Source organism: Falco biarmicus, chromosome 7 (genome assembly GCF_023638135.1).
Source record: "Falco biarmicus isolate bFalBia1 chromosome 7, bFalBia1.pri, whole genome shotgun sequence".
In the NCBI taxonomy this organism is placed as follows: domain Eukaryota; kingdom Metazoa; phylum Chordata; class Aves; order Falconiformes; family Falconidae; genus Falco; species Falco biarmicus.
The window spans coordinates 61614018-61631695 of record NC_079294.1 but is presented as its reverse complement, the minus strand read 5'-3'; the positions used below and the strand labels follow the sequence as shown (position 1 = coordinate 61631695).

The 17678-nt window shown below is 51.3% G+C and overlaps 2 protein-coding genes across 2 annotated transcripts in view; one reads left to right on the top strand and one right to left on the bottom strand.

Annotated features, from left to right (window-relative positions):
* The window catches only part of ABHD2 (abhydrolase domain containing 2, acylglycerol lipase), a 41258-nt gene extending 34217 nt beyond the window's left edge, over positions 1–7041 (top strand). The window contains exon 11 of the mRNA XM_056345537.1: positions 566–7041. Within this exon, the coding sequence (XP_056201512.1) occupies positions 566–762 (197 nt within the window). The 3' untranslated portion in view covers positions 763–7041. The remainder of the gene's footprint in view (positions 1–565) is intronic.
* A 114-nt stretch (positions 7042–7155) lies between these two features.
* RLBP1 (retinaldehyde binding protein 1) lies at positions 7156–15952 on the bottom strand. Its single transcript, XM_056345538.1, has 8 exons — positions 15652–15952; positions 14757–14800; positions 14353–14481; positions 13862–14063; positions 12582–12760; positions 11741–11899; positions 11002–11112; positions 7156–10893 (listed from the first exon to the last, which is right to left on the bottom strand). The coding sequence occupies exons 2-8, from the start codon at positions 14766–14768 to the stop codon at positions 10735–10737; spliced, it is 951 nt and encodes a 316-aa protein (XP_056201513.1). The 5' UTR covers positions 14769–14800; positions 15652–15952; the 3' UTR covers positions 7156–10734.
* Between the last annotated feature and the right edge of the window lie 1726 nt (positions 15953–17678).

Sequence of the window (17678 nt, the reverse complement as noted above, 5' to 3'; positions counted from 1 at the left end):
AGCTGGCTGCTGCTTCATCACACAGATAGCAGGTGCATAGGGCGGGAAAGCAGGGTTCGTTCTTTTCCTAGTTCAAAGCTGTGAGCAGACTATTTGTCTACAGCTGCTTACAGACAGAAGCAAGCATGGGGGCGTTCTCACTATATGTGGAACAAGGTGGCTGATCTACTGTCAGAGCTTAGGACAACTCAACATGATGCTTAACAGTTCTAATTCCAGTGTATGTGTGTTAAAGATGTTCACTCCTTCACGAATGAGTGTTCTTGTGGCGATACAGATATTGCTGTAAGGGCTCAGCCAGCAGCATTTCTTTCAGCAGCCTTCTCGTACTGGCTGGGGCTGGTTCTCATGGACTGTCCTGATCTGTGAAGCAACAAGTTTGTGCTTTGGACTTCAAAGTAGCTGTGACCTTTTGTCAGTGCACTTCTGCTTCCTACACATGACTGCTCCTTTGGTTCAGATGCTATGCCAGAGGTTGAGTTTAATTATCACAACTTAAGATGGTTTCATTCTCAGCTTGAAGATGTTAACCTTCTGGAACTTTCTGCCTCCTTTTGTTTTACAGAGAAAAAGGAGAATGTCATGCATGTGCTGCCCCTTCATGGAGGCCATCTGGGATTTTTTGAAGGGTCTGTACTATTCCCAGAACCTCTTACCTGGATGGATAAGCTTGTGGTACAGTATGCCAATGCCATCTGCCAGTGGGAAAAGACAAAGTCTCAGTGCTCGGACACAGAGCAGGCTGTATCTGGCCAGGAGTAATTGACCCAAAGACTCTGGATCACTTTAGTGTATCTCCCCCTTTGGGAACACATTGTTCCCTCACCTGCTGCTTCAGGTTTCCATTCTCTTTGGTATCCTATGGCTGGGGTCTGATCACAATGTTTTCTTCCAAAGTGGAGTTAAAGCAGAGATTAGTATCTGGTCAGAGCATCTTTGCATATATAGTCACTTGGGTTTGTAATTTACTGCTCTGCTTGAAGAGTTAGGTTGCTGACTGTGACTTGCTACAGGATTACTGAGCTAAAGACTGCTTGCTTTAATATAGCAGAAGTTTCAAATGTCACAATCTCTTCACCTGTGGGTCAAAAACTTGATTTGCAGTGTTTGTTTAGGTGTAGATGACAGGGTAACAGTTGACTGTTTTCAGCTGACCTGGTGCTGGAAAAATCCTGTACCAAGCCACAAGCCAGTGAGCAGTTCAGTCCAGGCCACTGAAATGTGGGCTGGAAAAACAGATGCTTGACTACAAATGGAGTTCCAGCCTTGCACCATCTCAAGGGAAGCCTTTTAGTTCCTAGGAATGCACTTACATAATTGAATCAGTTTTAAAATACTTTTCCATGCTTCAGCTGTCTGTGGATTGAGGTGTCTTTATGCTGGGAGTCCAAGTAGAGAAAAGCTGCAGGCTGGTAATAACAGTTAAAGTTTCTGTCTGAACATGTTCTTGCACCAAGACCAGATCAGTCACCTTCTCATGATCTTTGCCTCTTTTTAAATGTAGTCATCTTCTTAGTACTAGATTTTTTTTTTTTGTTTGACCCAGGGCTTTTTAAAGCTGGCTGTGGCTTCCAAATGGAAACCAGGGATTCGGAATCTGCAGGATCTTTGTGATGTTGATCTGCTTTAAAGAATATTTTGTAAAGAATTAGGTACTCTGTTAAGGGTTAATTTGGTTTTGGTGGTGAGGTAGGGTATTTAGATTTATTCCCCTAATATTAGGGTAAATAATACAAGAATTCTTCCCCTTAGCTTTCAAAGCATCAAATGGTTTTCAGACACATGAGTTGCCTTATATTTGGTGGGGAACTGGATGTCTCTAGCCCTGTGCAACTACAGTGATATCTTTGCATGGCTAACTACTCCCATATCGATGTAAATGTCGTAGGATTACTGGCTCCAGTAAGACACTGGGCTCTTCCTCACTTGAATTGCTTTTCCACACCCAGACATCCTCTTCTAGTTTTAATGTGCAAAGTGAAGTCTGAAAGCTGTTTGCAGGAAAGATGCCTACTCACTTGTGCTTTTCCCTCAAGTGGCTGTTATGGTCTGTGCAGAGATGGTTATTAAAGACCATAGTCTACCCCCTGGAAGGAAAGCAGTCCCATGGCAATCTGGAGACTGAAACTTTGAGGTCAAAATCTTTTAGTTTGTTCTGTCAGTGGTGTTGTCTCACTAATTCATCCTTAGGACTTCTTTATCAGTGTCAGTGAGGTTCTTTTCCTGCCACACTTCCCACTCTATTAGCACTTTACTGCTTCAGCCTTGGTCTGTGTTCCAGGCACTTCAGTTTATAGCTTAAGGGTGAAACAAGCAGCAAGACTTCAGTCTGGTAATACAGGGGAACAAGCCTTCTGGACTGTCCTGTCCCAAAACCTTCAGTAGGTTGGAGAGGTGGGTTTTTGTTTTAATAAAGCAATAATTAACTATTGTAGCAAAGGTGCATTATTGTATCAGGAAACTCCTTTCATTTGCCTTAGGCCAGACACCTTGGCCTGTTACAACAAACTGTGGGTATCTACACATTCTCCTTATTAGTAAATACAGGTTTCCTTTTTTTCTTCGAAGAAAAGATGTGACCAAGTAAAGCTATAGCAAGACTTGGCCATGGTTGTGGCTGTTCCTTTAGAACTATTTTAGGGCATCAGTTAGCAAGGATATTCTTGGCTGATGGATATCTTGTCTCTATGTTGTTATAGTCTTATTCATACTGCATCTGTATATCACTAAAATCTGTCATAAAAGACACTTCAGATTTTTGCTTAAGTAGATGTCCATGTAATAATCATTGGATATGACTTAAATACCTTCTCACTTTAACAGAAGTGGAGTGTAAACAACACTTGTAAGCATCAAATAGATACAGGATAAATTTAGACATGTAGAGGTATATGGTTTTTATCTCCAATGGGTTACAACTTTCGAAGTGTTTCAGATTTCACAGTATACTACAGCTGTAGCTTACACAGGTCATGGCTGTCTGCCTTGAGGAAACAAAACTGCCCTTCGTGTGCTTCGTGTGTCATTCCTCAATCGACCTTTACTATGCTGAGGTGAGCATCAACTTCAGATGGCTCTAGGGGAGCAGAGGTTGTCCTTGGTACCAATACTGCTGTTGAGGTGAAGAGCCAGCCATATGACCCAACATGTGGTTACCTATGAATGAAAGGTCAGCGTGCGTCTGACCTCCTTTTGAGAGTAAAGTGTCTGCCTTCCTCAACTGGAGAGCCTTATCAAAAGCAGAGGCACTCTGGCCAGCTCCCCAGGTCGCTGAAGCTCTGTCATCTTCCCCAGGACTCCAGGCTGGCAGAGCAGTTCAGTGGTTGACTGGCCCAGAACATGAGTCAGGAGGGTGAGAACTGGCTGGGTGCTGCCTGGGGAGGTTAGTGCTGAGGCTAAGCAAGTGTTTTAGCTCTGCTTTTTGACCGCATCATGCCAGTTGCTCCTGAATGCACAGCTTTGTCCTGGGAAGCTTTTCCTTGGGAAAAAAATCTTCTTTACAAAATGGAATGAAGAAAACTATTCTTGGCGGACCAGACTTTCAAATGTTTTTTTCCATTTCTGAGATATGAGGAAGCTGCCACCTTGTCCAATGTACCCTTGTTTCAAACAAATTTCACCACAGCAGGTGGCCAGTCAATGACTGGTTTTTAAGCAAGTCTTCTAAAATGAGGTGAGCAACTAGGCAGTTCTCAAAGCAGCAGGAGCTGTAGCTTTGTCTGATCAAATAGAGATTTTTTTTTTTTCCCCTCCCTTGAAAAGACTTTAAAGAATCTCCTTCCTGCCCCACAACCCAAGCCTTCATACTTCGGAAGTGCTGATGCTGTGGACTTTCTGAAACTCTTAACTACAGAAGTAATAGGGGTTTCTTGCTCATTTGAACTGTTTCTGCACTTGCATCTACAGCTGTTCAGACCACTTGTGGCTTGACAAACCAATTCTAGCCTGTTTGGGGAAGAGAAGCTTTTGTTTATAGCTTATTTGTGCAAGGTTTCTGGAGCCTGAGGTTCATCTTAACCAAGCTTCTTGTAGATGGAAGCAGTTAGGAGGAAAAACATTCCATCTCACCCAATGTGATGCTGCTTTCAAAGCAAGACTAGTGGTGTCAGACTCACAGCAGTAACTTAAAGAGATCTTAAGGATGAGGGAGAGGAGAAAGTTAAGCTGCAGTGCTCTAAAGACCTTCAAATAAGAGAATTCTATATTAAATCTTGCTGCTAAGAGTGATGGGCAACCCCAAGATGTGTGGGACTTTGTCCAATCAGAAATACTCTTCTCTCAAAAAATACTAGTCTTGTGACATGGGCAAGTGGCTTTCATCTGCCCAGCGAACTCAACCTTAAGTGGATTCTGAATTTTTAAGTCTCAGAGGTCAAGCTGTCTTTTTTTCATCTTTTGTCAAGACACGTGAGGCTGAAGTGTACACTTGTAGATCATTACAGTATAGTCTGATAGTGCAGGTCAAGATTACAGCATGATGAATCTGTCATGCTCTGTTTAGTTTCAAACTGGGCTTAGAAAAAGCATTAGCAGAGCTCTTCCACAGGTAGTCTCATGTGGTATACACCCCTCTTTCCTGTCACTGCACTTGAACATAAACCCCAAGGACTCTCAATCGGATAGCAAGTTACAAAGCTATTACTCTTTGGTTAGGCTGGTCCAACCATCACCTTTGCTAGTGTCTGGAGAGACCTGAAGATTGAAGGTGGGCAGCTGGGAATTGCTCTTACTGAATAAAAGGAACTTGTGGGTTCTGCTACATCAGATCTGCCAGCATTTGTAATGTCCCTTGGTTAGCTTCTAAATTGGAGGTGCTTTCAGATGGGTCTGGCAGTGTTGTAGTTGCACTATGAAGACTGAAGTTTGAACTTCCCTGCAGTCTTTCCTGAGTGTTTTTCTGCAGTTGCTGTATATGAAAAGATAGGTTACAAAGACAGGGCATTAATCAAAGAATGTTGGGAACTGTTAGCTCCAGTACTGAACTTAGCCAAGTTATCTGTGTGTCATCTGTTCTGGGTCTGTCACAATTTCCTAGACCACAGCCCTTTGACACGTGGTGCCTTGCCCTTCTCCTCCCTTGACATCAGCATATCTAGAGATTTCAGTTAACAGCTCTGCCAGAGCTTTTGAGGCTTTGCTTTTTAGTAAATTAATTTTCAGACGCTAGGTAGTGAGACAGTTCTGGCAATGCATACTGTAGAAGCGTGTGCTGACTTAAAGGACCTCTGTGGGCAGCCTACAACTAGCTACAGTCTATTTTGAGGCTTAAAATAACAATGTACATAAGCAGTGGAGATCACTTTCAGCTCTCTGCTCCTCTAGCAGGGATTGAGTCATAGAAGGAGGGTTTGCTTTGCTTAATATGTGACTTGTTAACTTAGAATCCCAAGGCTCTTGTGTCTGTTAATGCTCCAGCAGCATAGCTGGAGGTGGATTGCCTAACTGCCTACATCTTAAAAGACAGTGCAGAGAGTAGCAACTTCAGGATTTAATTGCCAAACAGTTTAGTGACCTGGATTGCTTCCAGGTTTTTCTAGAAATACTATGCCAGTCTGGAGCTCATTGAAATTCTTCAGTCTTCTTCCAGGAGATCAGAAAAGACCCTAGCCTTGTGCTGCATGTATAAGTCACTTTTGTGAAGAGCATCTTGTTTCTGGCTTGTCATGCTCCATATGTCCTTACTCTTTAGGTAGGTCTGTTGGTTGATTAGGTCGTGGAGCCACAGTGACTCAAAGCAGTGTCTCCTTCATGGCTTCTAGCTGAAAAGCAAACAGCCCTTCTTGGCATGAGGACTTCCTGAGTTTTCTCCAAGCTTAGAATGCCTCAGAGCAACACCAGCCCAAGGGGAGGGTGCCTTGTAATTGTACCCCTTTTATCACCTGGACCTTTTCAGCTGCTGGGGTAGCTTAGGTGTAAGTGCCATCAATGAGTTAAAGCAGTTGCCAGCTTTCCACACTGTGGTAGAAGGGTTTCTAGGGTTATCCTGAACCGTTGCATTCTGAATATCTGTATTCTTGGTTTTGCTGGTTAATCAATGAACACAAACACTGCAGTCCAGGGCAGCATTTATCAGGTTGGCTCTGCTAGTATTGAACAGCCTTTTTCACATCTATCTGATAACACACTAAAAGCTCCAACCCATCATTTGTGGGTAAAGGCTTTTCTTTCTTTCCCACCCAATGGCCTTGCCTAACCCAGGTAGTTGAAATGCAGTAAGGAGCCTGATCCTGCAGAGTGGCTCTACACAAAGCCTTTTTGCTTCTGTCTGAATGACAAGCTTGCATTGTCTCTCTGGTCATGCAAGAGCTTTGATTAGGTACAGAACTTCCTTCTAGGATCTATACTATAGTTCTGTTGGGATGTTGACCCTCATGGCTCCTGCTAACTGGGAAGTCTTTTTTTAAAAAAAAGCCAAACAAAACCCAGTTGTAGTTAATATAACCAAAGTCTACTGCCCAAGTCAGCAGCTTTCCAAAGAAGTATGATTTCTCATTGTGTTACTTGACAGCTTGATCGTAATGTCTAGTGACAGATCACTAAATATTCTTCTTGAGAAAACGTAACCTCTTTCTCTGACAATCCCAAGCTGAGGTGGTGTGCAGGGAGCCTAGGAAGAACAGACCTGTGCCCTTGTTTTGCCCATGCAGCTGTGCTAGAACAGGCTGAGTGACTTTTAGTGATCTTGGTGAGTAGTTAACTATGAAAATGTTTTCAAATTGGCAAAATTATACTTTGCAACCATCTCTAAATGCTGCCCTGCAAAAAGCTTGTATACTGAGACACTCTCCCCGCTGCCATGTTCTGAGTCAGATTCTCTGGAGCTGAGAGCTGCAGGGAAGATGATTTGCAACTAGCAATGCAATTTTTCTATATCTGCTGATGTTTACCTTTGAAATTATATATATAAAACAATGTCTGATTTTTTCTTTAATTTTTGTTTGTGTGGTGTAAAATGGAGGTCATTGCAAAACAAAATGTAATTTTGTTATCTTTGATTCAGTGAGATTTCTTTATTTAAAAATAAAGGACTTATTGAAGTCAGTGATAATGTGTAGTGTGTGCAATGTTGTTGGGTGGTGAAGGCCAGCTGTCACTTGACAGGCACAGCAGCCATGCCTTCTTATTCAGTTCCTCTGCAGCAGGGAGAGGATAATTTGATATGGGAATATATTGGGCCAACAAGGTAATATTGATTAAAATGCAACTGGGTATCTGAACATGTTCCCTCGGTTGCAAGATTCGGATTAGCTAAGAGGGGAACACAAGGAGTCATTTAGACCCAGCCTTTACACATGCGAAAGATGTTAGTTTCTGTTCACTAGTGCTGCCTAAAGCAGGACTGCCTTAGGGGAAGGCTATCCCTACATCTCTGCAGTATTACACCAAGGCAGCAGTTAGCTTGTTGACAAGACAACTTTTGCAAGTAACTCCTGTTTCTGGTGTTGCCTTTACACTTTGATGCACTAGTTTGCTGTTCTAGGGGTAAATGCAAGAACTCGGATTGTTCTAGGAAATGTGAATGAACTGGTCCTTCGAGGGAGAAGGCTCAAGTTTGTACTCCTTCTGCACTGCCGAGGTGGGGAGGATGGGAAGAGTGACAGTTGGGAGTATCTTCACCTTTCGCTTGTTGCAGCTTCTGTGCCCACCTCTCAAAGACCTGGCTCTGCTGCCCACTGAAAGCTGAAGCAAGTGTCAAGTAGATAAATGGGAAGACTGCACAGGGGCCTTATGCAGCAACACATGGGTGGTGTGCCAGCCCCTGCCACCGCTGTCATCTTCAGCTGGAGCCTTCCTTTGCCTCTGTTGTGTTTCAGAGAGCAGAACAAGGACAGAGCTGCTACAGAAAGGCTCTAGAGAGAAGGCAGTCTTAGCAATTCCTGCGATATGTAGGAGCATCCAATAGTTGCCCTGGCTCTTGAATCTGATGGGGCTGGGCTTGGTGGCTAAGCATGGGGTGTCTAGCAGGTTCTTGAGTGGAGGAGCGCATGGCTTTCTTGGCAGTTGGCAGAGGCCTTCCCTGAGGCCCAACTTTGGGAGCTAGCTGGGGGCTGACTTTATCTTCTCCCCTTTTTCCCTTGCAGCATGAGTGATGCTTGAGCCTTTTGTAGTTGCTTTGTTTCTGGCCAAAAGGTATTCAGTACTGCTCTGTTGGAGAGTGGAGTTGGTATCAGCTTAAAAAGCTTAATGCCTGCCCTGAAGATACTGAAGAAGGGCTATTTTTGCTATTGGATGAGAGAGCAGGTTGTGACAGTCCTGTGTCAGCTGCTGGGTTCTCCTGGGATTATGAGGTTGCTAGCTGGAGGAATCCTCCAGAGGCAGACCTGCAGCTGTGCCAGGACTAAGCTGAAGCAGGATACAGACAGGGTTTAACTGTGGCCCTTCCTGCAGCATGACAGAACTCTCCTCTGGGACAAGAGCTTCCCTGGAGGGTGCGCAAAGCTTTTGGCTGTGTTTCTGCAGAATCATCATGTGTTATTCTTCCCTATTTAAGAGTGAGTGGGTTTCTTAATCTTTCAGCTGCTGGCAGAAAAAACCACATAACAGCATCTCTGGCCAGGACACTGACATCTTTGAGCCTAGGGCACAGAAGAGCACTACCTGACTGATGCTAAGAGCTCACTAGTGTGTGTGGGGGGGGTTTAACTACAGACCAAGTGAGGCATGCAGACGGTAACTGGGACTGGTGAGCCATCAGGGTGACTGGGCTGGACCAGGACTGTTGCTGCTTTTCCCCTGTAATAAGAATTGCACTGTGGGAGGCAGTGTTTTGGGCTCCATTTCTAGTTTATTGGCCATTGCAATTTGCTGTTTTATCTACTTCAGAACTCCTTCCTGGCTTGGTCAGAGTCACTCCGGGGGGGGAAACAGGCCAGCATGGACCATGCTCCTTGCTCCATTTGCTGTGCTGTTCTATGCCTCCCCATCAAAACAAGCTACTGGCTGACAATTTGTCCCAGCAGTGCTGATCAGCCACAGGGACCTCCTGAGAGCTGTGACTGTCCCAGTCCAAATCCCAGAGGGCAGCAGTGTGGGGCTCCCATGTCTGTATGGGGGGTGGGGGGTGTTTGTCTTTTTTTTGTTTGTTTTTTTTTTTTTGTTTACAAGAGAGCTGCAATTGCTCTGTCTCCCAAGCAAGCTGTGCTGTTGTGTGCACTGGTTGTAGGGCTGTTGTATGTGGTTTCCCTGGGACAGCTCCAGATGCTTCCCAGGCCCTTGGAGAGTACTGCACAGTAAGGAGCCAAACGCAGCAGAGAGGTGCCTTTCGCTCTCCCTCTGGGCTGTCACGCAAGGCTGGCGCAGGCGTGGGCTGGGACTGGCCATACGTGGGCTAGCTGTGCGGCTGAGGCTGGAGAAAACAGATCTAACCCCAGTCGCCTCTGCCCAGACAGGCCCCATCCTTCCCGCAGCTTTGGAGCCGATGTCCTGTTTGGTTTGAGCCTGAGCCAGCGCCCTGATGAATGTGGCTCTTGTCAGTGCCCTCCACCTCGGCCGGCTTCGGGTGGGAGTCTGGTCTTCTGGCTGATGAAGGGCACCCGTGTGGAGCTGAGAGGGAAGTGGGGGGGGGGGGGGGGGGGGGCAGGGCATGCTGCAGGACCAGCTTGACAGAGAAGAAGGTAACTTGGGCAGAGACCAGCAACTTGCTCTTCTCCAAGCCTTACTGCTGGCCAAGGGAGGAGAAGATGGTCTGGAAATGGGTATCCGATCAGCTCTTTGGAGATGCCTGGTTCATGGGCCAGAACGGAGTGCCTTGCCTGGGACACAGCTACTTCTGCCTCCTCCTCCCCACCCAGGTCTTGCTGACTCCACATCAGCAAGGGCTAATTAGCATTATCATCGGGCACGGTTTGCTGGGCAAGGACCCTTCTCTGCCCTCCACAGTGGCTTTTGGTGGGACTTCCCTGACTGAGCTCCCTCTCCCAGTGCAGTGCTGGGGGAAACAGCTGCACTGCTGACACTTGTGAAGGATTTAGGAGAGTATATTTTGCTTGTCTTTCACTGTCCTGTGGTTAAAATCTTTTTCCTGGTCTTAGGGGTTGCTACAGCCTCCGTTCCTCCTCCCTGCCTGCCTGGCTGAGCAGGAATTAGGCAGAGCCAGCTCCCCCCGGGCCCCTGGTCGGGTTCTTGTTTGCATCTTTTGGGCTATTTTTCCTGGTTAGAGCAGTTGGCTGAGGATAGGGTCTCTGCTTGGGCAGGGGTGGCGCTCCTTCTGGGATGCAGGGAGGATGGAGACGGCTGGTTCCTTGGCCCCTGTGCCAAAGGGCAGTCTGTAACGGGGGGACAGGGATCTCCCACCAAGCACTGACACTCCTTAGAACCAGCAGTGCAACCAGTGCCTGTGACCAAAAAGCTGCATCCCTGTTCCTTGCCACATGCCACAAGGGACCCTGGAGCTCTGCTGTTAAATGCTTTATTTCTCCCTTGCTGTAGCCCTCCCTTCCCAGAGCAGACACTCTCCTGTCCTCCCCCCCGCAGTGCCAGGGCATGCTGTGGGAGAGGGCTGGTGGCCTCCTTCCTCTGCTGGCTCCCAAGGGAAGGATGCTCTGCCTGGGAGGGGCAGAGCTGCTGGGCAGCCCGCTGCCTCATTTGGGGAGAGGAGGGACAGGCATGGAGCAATACGGCCAGAATGCCTCATCACAAGCAGTCATTAAACCAGTGCTACAGTAAGGAGGTGGCTGGGGTTAGAAGGCCACCTCTGATCCTATTGTACAGGGGAGAGGAGGATCAGACCCTGGTTTAGAGAGCCGTGTCTTCAGCCTCGATGCGGGGCCCAAAGAGTTTCTCTGCTGTTGCTTTGCCATCATACTTGGGCAGGTTGCCACCAAAGTCTGCTGGCAAGATGTCAGCATCAATCTCCTGGTAGAAAGACTCCAGCTCCTCCCCATGCACAAAGACCTGGAGGGACATGGGAGCAACCCTCAGCAGTGGCCTGAGGCGACTCTTCCCAGCTGCTCTTTCACCCAGGGAAGTGCCTTTGCCTCCGGGTCCCTTTCCCAAACTCACCCTCTCCAGCAGTTTGCTCTTCAGGAACGGTTTGACCACGTTGTAGGTGGTGGTGAAGTACCAAGGCTGGTGGATGAAGTGGACAGCCTTGAAACGTGCTGGGAAGGAGTCCTAGGATCCCAAAGCCAGACATAGGTGATTACAGATGTTGCTGTCCGTGTGGAGCTGGGCAAGCAGCAATGAACACCCCAGCGCTGCCTCAGCTCTCCTCACCCAATCTCCCCTTATTTCTTTGATTGCCCCTTTCTGTCCTGACCCAGAGAATTGGATGTCCTAGCACCAGGGAAGCTGCAGAGCCTCCCAGATGGCTCATTGCTCCCACTCCATGAGAAGGACCACATCTCTGCTGTCCTTCCCTGAGGGGAGCCGAGAGCCTTTGGCCTCTGGTCCAAGAGCAGAAATCCTGGAGTGCCTGTGGGTGTCTGTCCAGCATGGACCAAGCTGGGCTGAGATGTTAGTGAGGAAAGGCCGCCATGCCATGCCATAGGATGCTGCAAGGAGTGGTGCTACTGCTTCTGGTCCAGCTTTTGAGAGGGCAGGGAGATGGGGCGGGGAAAATAGGATCCATTTTGCAGGATGAAGCCGATTCACAAGCAAGGCAAGGAGCATGTGATGGGGAACAGCCTCTCCACAATGCTTTCTCACTGTATCAGTGTGGTGGCAATCCCAAACCCTGCTAGTCCTGCTGCCTTCCTTCCCTGGGCTCTCGGCTCCCCCAGGGCCCTCTCTGCTACCTCACCTGCAGCATGTCCACCATCTTCTTGAGCTCGGAGGGTTTGATCCCTGATGCCTGCTGCATGGTGAAGCCCTTGAAGTTCTCAATGATGCAGAACCCATTGATCTGGGTCTCTTCATTTTCCAGCAGCTTCTCCAAGATAATGCAATAGGCACGAAGGATCTGATGGAGAGGAGAGACAGCAGGGTTTGGTATTAGGTCTTACTTTCCGTAGACCCCAGGAGGGTCCCAGGAAGAGTCCCATGGACCATTAGACAGGGCAGGGTCTGCTTGACTTCAGCCTGCTTGTCACAGGCAACCCCAGGACTTCAGAGCAGGGAGGGCATTTCTGGGGATGCTCAACAACCACCACATTCCCCTTTCAAGTCAGGTACATCTCAGATCTGGATCAGTGTTATGTTGCGACCAAATTCAGAGCTGAGCAGAAAATGGGGCTAGGAGAAGCTGTGAGTTACATGCCTGGAAACTTCATTGCCAAGAAGCCCTTTCTGTGCCCTGTGCCTCAGTTTCCTCCTCTGCCCTGCACATCCCTCCTTTCTGAAGTGCCTTCCTTTAATGGCGTGGTGCCTTTTTTCACCCTGTCTTACCTGGGCAGGGGGATGCACACCCCAGATTCGGCCTGCACTTTGCACCACATCAGGGGGAAGGAAGGGGGGGACCCTTTGGGATGGACCACACTCTCCCACACTCCCTCGAAAGATAAACTCAAAGGGCTGCAGTTTTCCTTCAGCCTGGATGGCTGAAGGCTGCGTGTGGACATATGTTGATGTGTTAAGGGATGCTGCGCTCAGACGTGCTGAGCAGGACCGCTCTGCTCCGGGAGCAACAGCTGAGCTGGGCTGACCTCATCAAAGGTGATCTCTTCATAATCCCAGTTCTCGATGTTGAAGAGCATCACCACCCGGCCGTACTTGTCCCTGCTGGCCAGGATGCCAGGGTAGCCAGCTTCGATGGTGCTGCGCACAGCCTCGGGGGTCAGGTTGTCGAAGAGCTCGGGGTACTGCTGGCGGAAGTTCACGTAGCCTGGAGGGAGGCAGAAATCGAGGGCAATGGCTGCTTGCCTGGCCTCGGGAAGCTGCGCGAGCCACCAGAGCCAGGATGGACTGGCAACGGTGAGAGGGTCCTGAGCCCAAGAGCTACGAACCAGCTGTGCCTGAGCTCAACATGGGTCAGGTCTCCTCCAGCAAAGCAGGGAGAAAGGAGCTCGGCACTAGATCAGCTCCAGCCCCAGCCCCAGCATGTTGTGTTACCCACCCCATGCTGGGGGCTTCCCGTGCCTGCCGCCTTTCCAAAACCCCAACAAGCAGATAAAGTAAATTTCCCCCTCATTTCCCTTCTCCTCTTCCTCCCTGTTTGGGTGACATCCTCTAGCTCCCCTGCCTTGGCACCCTGCAGGCATGAAATAAGGAACCTTGTCCTGGGAAAATGCAGGCAAACAAAACAGCTCGCCTGGGAGCCAGCACTGATAATTACAACTCATTATGCCCGAAGCTGACACAAAGAAGAGTGGAGCAGGAGCCAGGCAGGTCCTCACCAGCGGCCGCCCCCCAGGCTGCCCTCCCACTCCCCCTCCATCCCTAAGGATCACTCTCGGTGTGGGGAGGGGGTGCCACAAACCCCCCAACCTAGCCCCCAGCCCTCAAGGGGTCCCAGGAGCGCTGAGCCCACCAGGCATCATGCACAGAAGCATCAGGGTGGGTGCAGGGCTGGCTCTTTACAGGATTACAAAGGGGCATGTATAGGACATGGGGCTCTTGAGGGAGTGCAGCCCAAACCAGCTGGGTTTGCTGTACAAATGAAACAGCCTGCCACCATTAAATGCACTTTTTTCCCATTTTTCCCAGTAAATTAGCAAGGAATGGGATTGTCCTGGTGTTGCAGGATGCCTGGCATCACCCTCATTCATTTCCTTCCCCATCCCAACTCTTTCCCCTACATCCCAAGCCCCCCAGCCCTGCCTGTTTCTATTTATCTTCTCTCCTCATCCCCTTCCCATGCCAGGGTCCTGCTGTGCCAGCACCACGCGGATTAGGGGATGAGGAGGCCCCAGCACAGGACTGGGAGCTGCTGGTGGATGTGTACCCCTGTCCTCACCCAGCGTCACAGCCTGGGACCCCTCCCCACCTTTCAGCAGGTCATATGCCCTGTGGACGTCAAACTTGCGGGCACGAATGAAGCGGAGGAAGAAAGAGTCGTCCTTCCCCTGCACCTTCTCAGCCACCGCCTTGCACACCTCCTCGCCGCCCGCCCTCTCCTGCACCAGCTCCCGCAGCGCCTTCACCGCCACCTCCCTCTGCTCCTCTGTCTCGTTCAGCTCATCCTTCGCCTGGGGGGGGGCAAGCAGAGAGGGGACCCAGCTCAGTGATGCCGCACACACACCCCAAAACACCCCGGGGTTCATTTAGGCACCCTGGGTGCTGGGGGAGTGCAGTGATGCTCCTTGCAGCATCCCAGCACAGGGAGGGGAGTGTCACCCACGTCCCCTGCTTGGAGACCCTTTGCGGTAAAGTACATGCCTCCAACACAGGAGCTCAGTGATGGTCTCCTCCGGCCCCTGGGAAGGAGCAGAATCCCTGGGCTGTGCCTGCCCCACCACTCCCCATGGCCGCCCTCACCTTCTGCAGGGTGTGCGGGGGGATCTTCTCACACTTCCCGAAGACGGGGCCGTGGTCCTTGGTGGTGAGGCGCTCCAGCTTGGTGCGCAGGGCCTGCTCCTCCTCCGAAACGATGCGGAAGGTGCCCGTCTGGGGGTGAGGAGAGGATGTGGGATCTCCCCAGGCAGCCCCCCCACCCCCTGCAGGTCTCCTGGGATAGGGGACTGTGGGGAAGGGCAGAGCCTCCACGCATGCACCCAAGGGGGTGCAATGGGATGGGGGTGGGCTGTGTGCTGCCCAGGCTCCCCGCAACAGGCTGAGAGCAGCCGGAGAGGCAAGGAGTGTGCGGGGTGCACCCCATCCCGACACTGCAGGGACAGGATGCTCGGAGCGCAGGGGAAGGGTGGCATGGGGGCAGTACTCACAACCGCAGACATGTTGTCCTCTGTCCTCCGTTGGCTGCAGGACACTGGGAGAGGGAAAGAGGGATCAGCAGCAGTGGGATCCTGGTGGCTTCTGCAGGACTCCTATGCCCCATCACCTGCCCCTCTTGCTCAGGCAGGGGTGGAGGTGGGTGCCCAGAGGACACCCCCAACCCTCCCCAGTGCCATCATGCAATGCCTGCATCTCTGCCTACCTGCCGGAGGCTGAGCAGCCTTGAGAAACACTAGGGGTGTTCGCAAAAGCAGCTTAAAAATCTACGTATTGATCGTCTGACCCCTTCGTCCTTTTTTGCTGGCTCTGCCTTTCCGCTGGAGGTTGGGAGCATCTCCTGGGGACCCCTGACCCCATGAGCTCATCCAGTGCTGTTTTGTCTCAGACCACCTTCATACAGGCAGAGGCTAAGCACCCAGCCTCGGCCAGGCAGCCAGCCAGCTTGTGCTTTTATTGCCTTTAATTTCCACTGCCCTGTTATTCCCAAAGTTTTTCCGGAACCATCAAGCCCTGCTGCTCCAGCCCAGAGCCCATTGATGGCTGCAGGGCTGCACCGTGAGCTTCTCGGCATCCTTCCAACACGGTTTGGGTGAAACACCTTGTTCCTATGCATGGGAAGGAGGAAGAGGGCTGCCTTCATCCTACCTCCAGCACCTGACCCTACCCAGCTGTAGCACTGGCTCCAAGCCCAGGCTGTGCGAGGGATGCTTGGCTCCAGCTCAGCCACTTCCCAGGGGCATCCTCTTCCCCAACAGCTCCAGGGGAAGGGATGGGCATCCCCCTTTTCCAGGCACTAAAACCAGTCCCAGTCCCGGAGGTTAAGGGAAGACTGGATGATGGTCTCCAACACAGTTATTTCAGGTGGAAAAAGTCCTGGATACTCACCAGGGAGAGGAAAAGCTGAACCGTCCACAGAGGGTCAGTGCCTGGGGCTGAGATGGATGCACGAACGGCGAGGCCGGAGTGGAGCAGCACGATCACCGTGCAAAAGCTTTGTAGAGTCACCGGGTTGGGATTAGACCGTCACAAGGCATCAACTCACTGCAGCTTTGTAATTAAGTCAGCAAAACCCAGGCAAGAAACCCCATTAAAACATTACAAAAGGCAGCTGAGGAGAGGGAAGGAGGGAGTCAGGGCTCCGCCAGCCAGCCGGAGCGTGCGTGGAGGGGCAGGCTGGGATGCCGGACCCGATTAATGAAGTATAAAAGCTTCTAGTTGTGTAACTTGCTCATTAGCACGGGGCAGGGGCAGAGGCAGGGGGTGGGCAGCCTGCCATCCTGGCCTGCTCCCCCAGGGTGAGCGGGCCAGGTCTCTTCCCCAGCTTCTGCCCCCAAAAGCCTGGCAAGGTCCTACTTTGACTTGGCCGCATGGTTGCAGGGATGGGTCCACAGCAGAGGATGCTCCCACAGCTGATCTCTCCAACGCTTCCCCAATGAGGCCACCCGAACCAGCATCCCTATGGGGCCCCTTTCAGCTTTTAAAATAAAAAAACCACGGGCAGATTATTTATTTTACAGTGCCCCCAAGTGATGATTGCCTGCTTGGGAGCTTTTGGAACTGGGCACCAGTCCACCCCTGGGGCGATGCCCTGGACCCGTGAGGGAGGGGAGCCCCGGGTTGCAGCAAGGACTGCACTAAGCCTGCGTGTGGGTGCACTGGGATGGAAAAATGGGGTTTTTGGAACATTCCAGCATGCTGAGGCCACATGGGGCAGGGGAGCCCCTGCAGCCTTAACCTTTTTTGAGCCCAGAGTAGTGGGAGCCGGGTGAGAACGCGGTGAGGATAAGGCTGTGCACGGCTCTTTCCCCAAGCCCAGGAGAAGAGCTCGGGCAGGCTCATACCACAACAGGGATTTTGGGGAGGTGGTGGGGCTGGGCTAAGTACCAGCGCAGGACTGAAGGGGCTTACACAAGGCATGTTTTGTAATGCCATCGGGATTTACGGATTTGGTTTCCACAGGGCTGCCCTGCAAATGGAGCTGAGACCCCGCTGTGAGGGAGGGAGGAGGAGGGAGGCACGAGATTCCAGATGAAGGGCAGGGAGGAGCCAGGAGGGAAAGCTCGGTCCTGTGCCAAGACCCCAAGTGATGCCATCATGTCCAGGGGCACTGCATGCTGGTTTTCATGGGAGACCCCGTGCCACCTCCTCCTCCTCTTCCCACACCAGCCCTGGTGCCAGGCTCAGCTTCTTACTAGAGCTCATTGGACCTTTGCCTGCAGCCCAGTGAGCAAGACAGTGTGTGACGGGGGGACACCGTCAGCATGGGGGTTCCCAAACAGCCCCAAGAGCCCCGTATGGGGATGGCAGAAGGGACCTGTGCTCCCCAGACCACCTGGGCGTCGTGCCTATTGCAGATGAAAGTTTTGCAGACTCATGCACAACCCATGGCATCACCAAGTGGGTGGTTTTTCCTGGGAAAATTAGCCCTGGGAGGGGTGGCAGTCCCAAGGGGGACCCACCTCAAGGGGGAACCCACCCCAAAGGGGGACCCACCCCCAGGAGCTGTGGCCAGAGCCCTCAGGGATCTCGTGGCCAGGTCAGGTGATCCCCCCCTCCCCGGCCCCTGGCCCTGGGCGAACCCGCTCCCCCCAGCCCCGCAGCATCAGCTCCAGCTCCCCGGGAGCACGGGGCTTGCGAAAGCCCCCAGGCCGCGCTGGCACCGGCTCCTCCGGCTAAATCCGGGTGCTTACGGCGGGCTAAACCGCCTGGTGCACCCCGGGCCACCCCTCCTGCCCCCGGACGTAAGGGGTTTACTCGAAGGTATCCGCACCCCACGTGGGTGGCACGCGCGGGGGCCGGGTGCTGCTGCTGTAGGGTGGCCCTGAATGGGCACTTTGTGCCAGGCACCCCAGTGCCACCCCACCCCCACCCCCGGCTGCCTGCCCCACGTGCCTGCGTCCCACATGCCTGCA

What these genes read in the sequence shown, in the direction of transcription:
- RLBP1 (XM_056345538.1), bottom strand. An exon ending in CCCCGCACACCCTGCAGAAG is followed by an intron (nt 14,064 to 14,352) that starts GTGAGGGCGGCC and finishes GCCCCCCCCCAG; the next exon opens with GCGAAGGATGAGCTGAACGA. An exon ending in AGATGGTGGACATGCTGCAG is followed by an intron (nt 11,113 to 11,740) that starts GTGAGGTAGCAG and finishes TTGGGATCCTAG; the next exon opens with GACTCCTTCCCAGCACGTTT.